This window comes from Saccostrea cucullata, unplaced genomic scaffold (genome assembly GCF_032062105.1).
Source record: "Saccostrea cucullata isolate Sc308-1 unplaced genomic scaffold, CSIRO_AGI_Scuc_v1 ctg2365, whole genome shotgun sequence".
Lineage (NCBI taxonomy): Eukaryota > Metazoa > Mollusca > Bivalvia > Ostreida > Ostreidae > Saccostrea > Saccostrea cuccullata.
This window is the reverse complement of record NW_026936099.1, coordinates 56,824-69,137: the sequence shown is the minus strand read 5'-3', so window position 1 is coordinate 69,137 and position 12,314 is coordinate 56,824. Positions and strand designations below refer to the sequence as shown.

The 12,314-nt window shown below is 32.7% G+C and overlaps 1 protein-coding gene across 2 annotated transcripts; it reads left to right on the top strand.

Moving 5' to 3' along the window:
* Positions 1–7,622: 7,622 nt before the first annotated feature.
* LOC134244745 (uncharacterized) lies at positions 7,623–9,031 on the top strand. 2 transcript variants are annotated; one of them, XM_062726994.1, is made up of 2 exons: positions 7,623–7,640; positions 7,965–9,031. In XM_062726994.1, the coding sequence occupies exon 2, from the start codon at positions 7,981–7,983 to the stop codon at positions 8,989–8,991; it is 1,011 nt and encodes a 336-aa protein (XP_062582978.1). In that variant the 5' UTR covers positions 7,623–7,640; positions 7,965–7,980; the 3' UTR covers positions 8,992–9,031. The 2 variants fall into 2 exon arrangements, with proteins under 2 accessions (XP_062582978.1, XP_062582977.1); XM_062726993.1 differs by lacking the exon at positions 7,623–7,640 and adding an exon at positions 7,642–7,649 and having other exon boundaries at positions 7,981–9,031.
* The last annotated feature ends 3,283 nt before the right edge of the window (positions 9,032–12,314 follow it).

Sequence of the window (12,314 nt, the reverse complement as noted above, 5' to 3'; positions counted from 1 at the left end):
ATATTATCATTTGGAGTTTGGTTCATATCTACCGAAGCGTTAGGTTCTTCTGTCGCCATTGAATGAGATTTCTCTTGGTCTTGTCCATTTGACATTTCCAAGGGAACTTTTACACCTTTTCCAAATATTTAAACCAAGAAGAACTCTACTTCTCTCTGGGAAACACCTCTAGACTATAGGCATGTTAAGACTTCAATTTTCTCAACTGCAATGCCCTGAGACAATATTTTTATAGGAATGCATTTAACGAACGTTTAAATCCTTTTAAATATTGACCATGAATTTTAATTTCGCCGCATAAAGATTTAACGTGTATTTATCAAATAAACTTATCGACAGAACAATGGCTTGGGATTAAGATATAATTTCTTTTCAGAATACGTGGATTTAAAAAAGGGCTAAGAATCAGCATGGTTCTTTAAGTGTCGATTTGTGAAAGATTTCAGACAAACTGTTATAGACACTGATCTACACGTCATTTACAGATTAAAGACGTAGATAAAGTAAGACAACTCCGAAAATTCTTGTCGTTAAATAAAAATATAGGGGAGTGTAAAGACGAATAATGACCCCCATCAAATAATGACCGGGGATCATTTTTCAACGACAAAAAATGAACCCCCCCCCCCCACCCGTAGAAAAAAAATCATTTTTTGTAGAAAAAGGGTCCTAGGGGTCATTATTTTATATGTTAGTCCTATAAAAAATTGACCCCCATTGAAAAATGACCCCCTTTCAAGTGATACAAAATTTATAACAGGTGAAAGGGAAAATATGCTGTATATTATATTTGTTTTTCCTTTGAGTAATTCATGCATTTGTTCGAATAATAGATTTGATCTTTGTTCATCTTAGCTCGTAGGGGTAATAAAGTTCCTCATTTCTCTCTGCCGAAATATTGACAAATCAGTTTTAAGCAATTAACAATCAATCAATTAATCTTTATTTCTCTGAAAAAGGAGCAACTCTAGAATATCAAAGATGGTACATGTAAATGATCGACCAAACGCACGCTGGAGAGAGAGAGAGAGAGAGAGAGAGAGAGAGAGAGAGAGAGAGAGAGAGAGAGAGAGAGAGAGAGAGAGAGAGAGAGAGAGAGAGAGAGAGAGAGAGAGAGAGAGAGAGAGAGAGAGAGAGAGAGAGAGAGAGAGAGAGAGAGAGAGAGAGAGAGAGAGAGAGAGAGAGAGAGAGAGAGAGAGAGAGAGAGAGAGAGATATCTTTTCCATAATTTAAATGTATGAATAAACTTTATTAAGAGATAAAGTTTTTAATATTTTTTTCACAATATACACTGTTTGTATCTTTTGTATAGCGAAACTAATTTTTACATTTTCTGTAACCAGAAAAATATGAAAAGTCGTATGGAATAATTAAAAGATTCACGTAGTCTTTCAATGCTTACATGTAAATTGTGTTTGAAAAGAGATTCTTTATTTGTCAAGTAAATAATTTTTTTTTAATATTCCTCCTTATGATATTTGCTTAAAGAATAATATTCCACTTGTTTTTAGAAATCAAACCATGCAACAATCAGCTTTAAATACTCTTTAATAGGAAAAATTAATTTTTCCTTCATTTCAACTTTTAGCTTGTATAAGTTTGGCAAATCCTATTTGACAATGAAAGAGGAGGAAATTTTTATACCCCCTCCCCCCGCAAAAAAAGAACATCAAGTTAAATCAAAAAAGAAAAAAAATAAATGAAAAACACAAATATAAATAAAACTCTTTACCTTTCAATAATACTGAAAGAGGCTCTAGATAAAATAAGCCTTCAAACAAGTACTATCATATCATAATTTACTTCGCCATGATTAAAGCATACTTTAAATGTTGGTGGGGGCATACTTGAAAGTATTGTGGCAAAATAACAGTTGAAAATTAGTAGAATAGTAGAATATTTTAAGCTTATTTTTAGTCCCACCTTATAGAAAAAGAAAGGTAGGATAGTTTTTGTTGTTGTTGTTGTTGCTTTTGTTGATAATCGACTTCCTCCTACATAAGTAAGGGTGTGGGGAGAGTATAACACCTAAAAATATGCTCTGTAAAGCTATGGGCTAGTGTAAAATACACATTCTAATGCAAAAACTATGCATGTAGACATAACCTTTTGATTTAGCACACAGTATTCATCACATTTCTTATTTCTTGTTTTACTCCACCCTTTTACTCAGTTCTGAGTATTTTTCAGAGAATTTAATATGAAAATCGGAACAAACATTTTCATTTTTGTAACGTCTTCTCTAACTGAATCATAATATGAAAAGTTAATTGAAGACCATTTCTTTTTATGTCCCCGTAATCGAAGATTCGGGGGTATATAGTTTTATCGTGTCTGTCTGTCTGTCTAGCTGTCTATCTGGCGGTCTGTTTGTCCGCAAAAACTTTAACCTTGACCATTACTTTTCATTTATTGGAGCTATGACTTTTATATTTAATATGTGTATTCCTTGTGACAAGATCTTACTTTGGATACTACCAAATTTGACCTTTTGACCCTTACCTTGGAGTTTGTCCCATTTTACACAAAAATGCCAAATTTTTACTTTGGCCAAAACTTTTAAACGGTAGATACTAGTACTCTCATACTTCACATATGTATTTTTTTGGCATGACCTTTCAATGGATACTAACAAGTTTGACCTTTTGACCTTGAACTTGGAAATTTCCTTACTTATGAAAAAAAAACTTTAACCTTAGCCATAACTTTTGAATGGTAAGGGCTAGAGTTTTCATACTTCACATATGTAATCCTTGTTACATTAAACCTTTCTTAAGAAACCATCAACTTTGACCCTTTGACCTTTGAGTTTGACCTACCTTTCAAAAACTTATCCTTAGCCATTACTTTTGAACAAGTGATGCTAGGGCTTTCCTATTTTGCAATTGTATTTCTTGTGAGAAGACCCTACTTTGGGTACCAATATATTTAAATTGCATTTAAGAAAAGTTAAAAATATATAATATATTTAATATTCGCTGTGTTGCCATACAGGGGCATAGCTGTTTCAAAAGTTTAACACATCTTTTTATATATAAGAGCAGTTGCGGATAAGAGATGGATACCCCAAAGTGTAACAGACGGACGAACGGACATCCCGATCAGTATATATCCTCCCGCTTTTCAAGCGGAGGATATAATAATATATAATATTATACCTTCATGTAAATTAGTTGAATCTGATTGGCCGAGAAACATTTGTTAAAAATCACTATTACCCGCTAAATAATGGAGCCACGCCCTCCAGCGTAGCAACAGTCAACATTGCTTGACGACGGGTGGTATTCCAAAAAATAGCGACTGCGCAGAATTTATGCGCGCACGGTTCACTGTTATATGTATTTGTATAAAACCTTCAGTATAATATAATAAATATAGCATGTAGTTGAGTGTAACATTGAAAATTTTCACCCCTCGAAAACCATTGTCAACCTCGGCTGCGCCTCGGTTGACAATGGTTTTCTTGGGGTGAAAATTTTCAACGTTACACTCAACTACATGCAATATTTATATAATACTGTTGATTTTTTCTGTCAGTACGATGATTTCCACCATCGAAAAACAATGTTTACCTAACACTTTAGGCTCGATAAATCTTTTACTCCTTTAGATTCTGAATCATCGCACTGACCTTAAAATATAGCTATAATTGTATAATGTTATGAGATCAACATATCATCAATTTATTCCCAATTAGCTCAGGTGATCATTTTGGCCAATATGCTTCTTTATCTAATTTTTTTTGCCCCCTAAAAATTTCAGCTTTAATCCACAGGGAGTCATTTTTCTACGGGGGTCATTTTTCTTCACGTGGGTTCTGCAAATTTTTAGGGTGGTGACACTTTTTCTACGGGCAAAAGGGTCATTTTTCGACGTCGAATAATGACCGGGGGTCATTTTTCGCTGTCGAAAAATGACCCCCCGGTCATTATTCGATGGGGGTCATTATTCGTCTTTACAGGAAACAACAAATAAGAGACAGCAAATTCTGATTGATGTGAAACGTTTTTAATTTTATTGATATTTACTGAAATATAAATTGCAATGGTTTCATTATGGATGGATGTTTTGGAAAATACGATTAATGTGCTTAAAACATATTAAAATGGTTGCACTATATCATAGACATAAACCACAAAGATTCGGTTTTCGGGGCGGGGGGGATCCATATCTGGTTGATGGAGATAGAGTGCGATTTCCACAATATCTAATTTCCCCTCCCTTAGAAGACATAAACTTTGATTTTTGCTTATATATGGCAATTAAATTGTATGTATCAATGCATTTCGTATTCTTTTTTTCGTTTTTTATCGATATTTTTTTCTTTCAAATAGGGTAAAAAAATCAAAAATAAAAATCAATATAATTCACTTGAATCAAACAATTATTTTTTAAACATGATCTGAAATTGTCTGGTATTTTTTTTTCTTCCATTCGTCTAGACCTTCAATTGAAAACAAATAATTAAGAATATTTTATTAGTTTATATCTTATTTATAAAAGTTAATTGAGATATATTTTTGTATAAAATAACAACCAATTTTTAAGTGTCATCTTAAAACACTGAAAACAACACTGAAACATTTTTGAATGATAAATGATAATGATATTGATATGAAATATTCGAAAAATCCTACTAAAAAACCCTATGTGTCCAAAGTACATTTTGGTTTTCACTCTTAAAACTGGTTTGAAACTACGTGCCTCTGGTCATTTGAAATACAAATAAAAAATTCTTAATATGATACATATGGGGATTACGAAGCGTAATCAAGTCCATTAAACTACACAGAAAAGGAGCAGAGCGAACACACGGACCTCCAAAACATCAGAGGTGGGATCAGGTGCTATGGAGGAGTGAGCATCCCCAGACGACTGGTCACACCCGCCGTCAATTTTTCACATTTAAATGGCTGTCATTTTTTTTTAAAATTTCAAAATCTAGCCAAAATGTTTTTACTGCGGTAATATACATAATAATTATAAATATATTAGACATTGGAAATCATACTCTTGGAAAGAGAGAGAGATGGAAAATAGCTATGATGTGGATCCTATTCATTAACACCTGTAATAAAGGTTTTTACTCTCGTTTGGGTATACAACAACAAAGAAGTATTAGAATTTGAAAAATTATAAATTAAGACAAAAAATACATGTAAAAGACATCTACTTGATGCATTGAAAAGGTCGTATTAGTGCGGTTTTCAAGTTATATTCACGATAAAAAATTAAATCTACTTTGGTTTTGATCATTTGGCCGTAAACTAAGTTCAAATCAAAAGCAAAGACACAACCCAGTTTAAGGTGTGTCCGAGGCATGTGACAAATATCGTAACAATCGGTGCACTTTTGATTCCGGCATGTGACGTCCTGTAAATATTTAAAACTGATTACAGGTTGTTTACACTCTCCTCGACCAAGAAAAATCATGCATGCTATCTGAATTAGCCGTCCAAAGATACATTTCTATATATTAGGGTTACATAAACTTTAAAATGATAATTAATCGTTGAAAATGAGTCAGAAAATGCATGTGCAAGTTTCTGATAGGATATCAAATTATTTAAACAAACAATTTTTATTTCAAATGTGAATTTTTCTTCTTCCAACAATAGGAGGTCACAAATGGTGTTTTTTTTTATCGTTTTAAAAGAATTAATTTAACTTTAAATTTTACAAGTATCATATTTGAAAACTTAATGTTTCCTTTTTTCATGGAAATTATTGAAAATTCATCTTTGAATTATTTTCCACAAAAGATGACGAAAAAGAAAAAAAAAATACTGTCAATTTCCTAAATTAACAGAAAAGTTCTATTTACTGATTTAAAAAAAAAAGGCAAAATTGATTAAGCCTTCTACTCTTCTTTATTAAACCAATTGCATCTCAAATCTATGTGAACAATTAATTGAGAGCATATGGATTGCTTATAAGTTTCATTGTTGTTTTTTTAAAAAATAGATTTTTGCTCATTATTTGCTTCTTTTAACCGATCTTTTTACCAAAAAATAATGCTCAAAATTTTGATAAATATTTTAAATTGTTATTTAAGACAAACATACCCTTAGTTAGTTGTACGTTTTCTCCTCACTGAATGTTGAAAAGAAGAAGGTATCGTTTTAGCTTTATTCTGCCCTAAAAATTTAATGCTTTCAAAAAGTTGTAAAACTGGCTTAAATATTTGTTGAGTTTATAACTGTGATAGATCAGGGAAAAAATATGGCATGAAGGGATACCATTCTGGAAATATGTCGTCATTAACTTGACGTATATCTCTATTCTAAACCGAAAAAGCCTCAAAATGACCAATATCAACGGTAATTCTCCTGCAGAAAATAGTATCCACAGCGGTCGCCCACTTTAATTTTTGGATATATTGTGCAAAATTTAATGAAAAATAACATATCTCAAAATCTTTATGGGCGATGCCTGGACTGTGGACTATATTATCTGAAAGACAGTTCCATTGAAAATTGGTGTCTTCTTGAACTTTAAAAAAAAGATACGGGAAAATGCATTATTTTTGACCTCACAATTGGCATGTATAAATACATGTGAGAAAAATAATTTGTATGATTTTTTTTTCTGCATGAAATTTCAATGATTCAGAAAGCATAAGTTTTTTTTTTTCTTTTTACATCAGTTTCATTTTTAAGAAAATCACAGGACAAGATTTGCATTTAAACCCCACTTTGTTCTTTATCTTGAACGAAGCAAAAGAATGAGTACCTAAATTAAAATAAATTTAAAAAGTATAAAACAAATAAAAAAAAACATATCTTATGTGTTTTAGATAAAAAAAAAAATTATGCCAAGAATCACTTAATATCCTACGTTTTCATCGAAAAATTTAAATGAAGAGCAAAATTACTTCAATTAAAGATTGATAAATTATGTATGGTATTTAAAAGAAATGAAATAGATATTTAATTTGAAATGGAGTTGTTTGAATAAAAGTAGAGCTAATTTCCGTTTTTAGTTCAAGTGATATTTTAAAACAAAAGTTTTTAAACAAAAATTCACATTCTCGTATACATGGTATATGATTTCTGTCACATTATCTATTTTAAAAGAGGATACGAACATTTTCATTTACGATGCTGAAAGAATTAAAGCAGTTTTTTAAAGGAAAAGAATTATATGTGAAAATAAAACTACATTAATCAAAATTAAAACGCAAATGCACAAGTAAGGAATGATAACTGTCCAAAGTCTCGCAAACCAGTTTAAGGCAGGCGCATCCTCCTTGATCTAATTGATAACGTTGAAGTTGAAGTAGAAACCGCGGCCTTGTATGATAATATTTGGAGGAGATGACGGTTATATTCAGCGAATGTCTGGACCAAGTTTATAGGCACCCAGTGGGATACTCTCTAAAACATAATTTTTTCTAAAGATGGATATGAAAAATAATTAGTTTTTGCTCTTCAAATATTCTCCTTTTTACTTATAAGATTTAAAAATATCCTTTATTATTCCGTGAATTTTTGGTAAAAAAATAGGCAATTGACCATTTTCCCTGTTTGATCCCCTGACCTGCAAAATAAACGGATATGGGAAATTATAAAAGGCACCAACTAGGTGATGCAAATATTTCACTTTCATACCAAGTAAAAAAATTACGTCCTGAGGGAACAGTCAAAAAGGTAAGGGCATGATTACTATTACAAGAATTCTCGAGAAAGAATGCCTATAATTGCAATATTCCTTTATAGTTAAACAACCCCATTCTTTGTAATTTCAAAAGGAATGTATGTAAAAAAATATTCTTACTTGGAAAAAATATATAGCGAAACGTGAGAAATAAGTATTAGTTTAATACATATTTCTTAAACGACATTAAAAAAGATTGTGAAAAAATGCAAAAAGAATTTAAATAGAATTTTTTTTTTATTAAATACTCTCAACTCCTCCTAAAGGTATGACTTAAAATCAATTTTTGAGTAAAATAAAATGACAAGAATAGTTTATCAACAGATGCAAGAGGGACAGAAATCTTTAGTTAAAGAAATCAACTTACCTTTGCCGCAGCAAAAAGATTTTAATGGAACTGTCTTCCCTCTTATCCTTTCTCCAAACGACAACTGTGAAAACCAAACAAGCTTTGATTCAATTGAAAATGTTATTGAATGGGTACAAAAAGACAAAACTTTAATTGAAGACAAGCTTTTGAAATATGGAGCTATTCTTTTTAGAGGTTTTCCAGTAAATTCTCCATCTAATTTCGACGACTTCGTCAAAGCCTTTAAGTACGAACCTCTGCCGTATGTTGGTGGAGCGGCACCAAGAACCCAGGTAGTGGGGAATGTATTCACTGCAAACGAGGCTCCACCTGATGCTCTTATTCCCTTCCATCATGAAATGGCCCAAGTACCAACTTATCCTAGCGTACTCTTTTTCTACTGCGATATTGCTCCCAAAGAAGGTGGAGAAACACCTCTTGTCCTCTCCCACCTGGTTTACAGAAAAATGATGGAACTTGAAAGTGACTTTGTAAACTCCTTAAAAGAAAAAGGAGTTATTTATACTCGAATTTTACCAAATGGTGACGATCCTACCTCTCCTATAGGCCGTGGGTGGCAATCCACTTATGGTACAGAAGACAAAGCAGCAGCCGAAAAGAAAGCACTAGAACTTGTTGGGTCAGTGGAATGGTTAGAAGATGGATGCATGAAAACCGTGACCAAAGTTCTTCCAGCAATCCGTGAGGATCCTCGAACTGGGAAGGAAATGTGGTTCAACTCCATCATTGCAGTATATCGAGGCTGGAAAGATTCTAGAAACTCTCCCGAAACCTCCATAACTTTTGGAGATGGCTCCCCCATGAATCCGGAAACAATGGATACTCTTGAGAATGTTCTAAACAACTTGGCTATTGACTTCCGCTGGCAGAAAGGTGACGTTGTAATGGTTGATAACAGACAGGCCCTGCATGGGAGAAGGTCGTTCATTCCTCCTCGACGCATTTTGGCAGCGTTGTGTAAATAAATATTAGAACTTTGTAAATATTGATTTATACATTGTCATTTGAATTGCCAGGTATATATTTTGTTCAACTATATGTGCAATTTGGCATGATGCACAAAATATTTATATTTTTACACAACAAACATGATATTTTCTTTATGATCGTATAAGCGTTATATACCGGCAATCAACTATGATTATTTGTTTTTATTTGTCTGAAGGCATGATGTTTTAAATGAAATTGAAACGTTTTGCTGTTTCTTTTGGAAGTTCTAGACAATCCAACATTTTGCACATAAACGCTGAATCAACATTACTATTTTTCATTTTGTTTGCTAACGCATGCATCTTGAATTTCAAAACACCCTTAACCTCTTTCGCTAACTTTACATGCTATTATTATATCTTTAGAAACTTTACATGATACATAAATATTTCATACTAGAGCAAAGTGGCCCTTATTGTATTAATTAATGCTGAAAATTAATTTGGAAATTAGGGTTAATAGGTTAAACTTAATCTAGAGATGAAATTTCGTAAAAGATATTTGTGACTTTATTGAACGAGCAAAAACTGTAAATATTAATTTTTAAAGATAAAAGATAACAGACACTGGCAATTGACAAAATCGAAACGAAAGTATATGGTTCACAGATTAAATTAAAGGTGACGATTGAACTTATTGCTAGCGCTCTCGAGGGCTAGCAATTACGTTAGTCCAAATGTCTGGAATACGCATGCTCGGCTTCACGGTCGGGCATTCTTGGAAAACTTCACGGTCTATCTGTCTCTGAAAACCACTATAGATAGACTGTACGATAACAATTTCGTTATGTCATTAAATATAACTGGACTTTTCTTTTTGATTCTGAAGTTTGTTTATTTTTTTGTGTAACTTACACTTTAAAGTAAACTTCAAAAGAAAAACGTAGGTCATATAATGCCAAGATTCTAGACATCTAGCTTGCGAATTATACCACCTACCTGCGGGATAATGCCGTCAACCTCATAAAAGATCTCTTTCTTTTCTTTTCAACGTTTGTTGGCAAGACACAATAAGCGATCGATACAATGCAGCTTCACACTAATATAATTTTAATTCTGTAACATACACTTTACAAAAACTTATATAACTCTAACTATCAGACTCCAGACTCATTAAACATTAGAATTCAGCAAAATAAATTAGTTCAACACGAACCTTCCTTTCTATGTTTAAAAATTGCTACGGCGCTAGCTCATCTATCTTTTTTAAAAGATAAACTTGTATGATTATAAATGCAGGTAAGAGTTTGTAAACATGAAATATTCTGGACGTACATAAGAGGAGAGCGATCGAGTACCTGGTGTAGAATCCTCATGTTGATGATGGAGGTGTGCAGCAAAATAACAAATAAATAAACAGACAAAAAAAAAAATAACCAGAAATAAATAAATGGATAAATAACCACAGCAATAAAAATTGTGTAGATGAATAGCTCTAAAATTTGCATATGAAAATCAAAGTACTGAAAGTACTGATACGAGTTGATGGTTGTTCAAGCTTATAAATTGATCACTGCTTTACTGATAAGGAAATGAAATTGCCTTTTAAAAATTGCAGAAATTTAGACTTCCATTTGATTTCTGATGTCAATTTCATGAGATGATGCACTGTATTATTAAATCCCATAAAGAAATAATGTCATGTGAAATAATAAGGAAAGCAATTCTTTTTACATTATATTTAAACATTTATTGTGTATTAGTACCCTATTTTAACAAATGAAATGAAACGCTCTTTTATACCTACAGTGTATCATGGTACAACAATATCTGAATGCCCTTAATGTGGATACAGCAAAAGTAATATAGCTTTAAAACAAGAGGCCCATGGGCCACATCGCTCACCAGAGTAACTTGGGTGATGCAGTTCTTTACCAGATTCCCTCTCGTTCTTTACCTATGATGCCCACTACCCCCTTCCCTTTTATGATTTTAAAACTTTAGAATCTACAAAACCCAAGGATGCTTCCACATAAGTTTCAGCTTTCCAGGCTCAGTGGTTCATGAGAAGAAGATTTTTAATTTTGTTCTATATATTTCTATGTTAAACTTGGATTCGGCCATTGTGGGCCCGCCCTACCACCGGGGGTCATGATTTCAAACAATTTAATATCTACACTACCCAAGGATGCTTCCACATAAGTTTCAGCTTTCCTGGCCCAGTTGTTCTGGAAAGAAGATTTTTAAAGCTTTGTTCTATATATTTCTATGTAAAACTTGGATTACCTATTGTGGCCCCGCCCTACCCCCGGTGGTCATGATTTTAACAATTTAATATCTACACTACCCAAGAATGCTTCCACATAAGTTTCAGATTTCCTGGCCCTGTGGTTCTTCAGAAGAAGATTTTTAAAGCTTTGTTCTATATATTTCTATGTAAAACTTGGATTCCCTATTGTGGCCCCGCCCTACCCCCGGGGGTCATGATTTTAACAATAAAATATCTACACTACCCAAGGATGCTTCCACATAAGTTTCAGCTTTCCTGGCCCAGAGGTTCTTGATAAGAAGATTTTTATTGAGCCCACATATTTTTGTCTTTTCTTGATTATCGCCCCTTGTAAGGGGACTTGGCCCTTCATGTTAACAATTTAAACTTCCCATTACCCAAGGATGCTTTTTGCCAAGTTTGGTTAAAATTGGTCCATTGGTTCTTGAGAAGAAGTCGAAAATGTGAAAAGTTTACAAACGGACGGACAACGGACAAAATGTGATCAGAAAAGCTCACTTGAGCCTTCGGCTCAGGTGACCTAAAATAATTTTCATTATCAATTTGACAATTACTATTGTTATACTTATCATATAAGATTTTTTTAACATTGCAGTCTTCCAGTTTGAATGTGTAAAAGCACAATATACAGTAAAATACAAGAAAATGATTTTTTTTAGAAAAGAGAAAGTCGCCGTCACAATTTTGTTCATAATTTTCTCACAAGTGTAACGAGCATTAAGAATGCAAAATGTGTGTAATCTTAATATCAGAAGTTTTACACAGGACCCTGATTTACAAATAAATGCTTCAGTAATCAAAGTACTAACACAGTTATATTTGGGCTACAGGAGAAAACTAATAATTATGTTCTTGAGCATATACACTTTACAACTGTTGCAAAAACACATGGTCACGGTAAAATATTTGTTGCATATCACAATAAGCTGTAAGATTTTACCTTCATGACACACAATAGACACTAGTTGGACAACTGCATTTTTTTCCAATGTAAATTGTAGTAGCTGAAATCGGTTTTGAAATTCAAACATGAAATTAATATGATATATATAAACATATGCCTCCAACA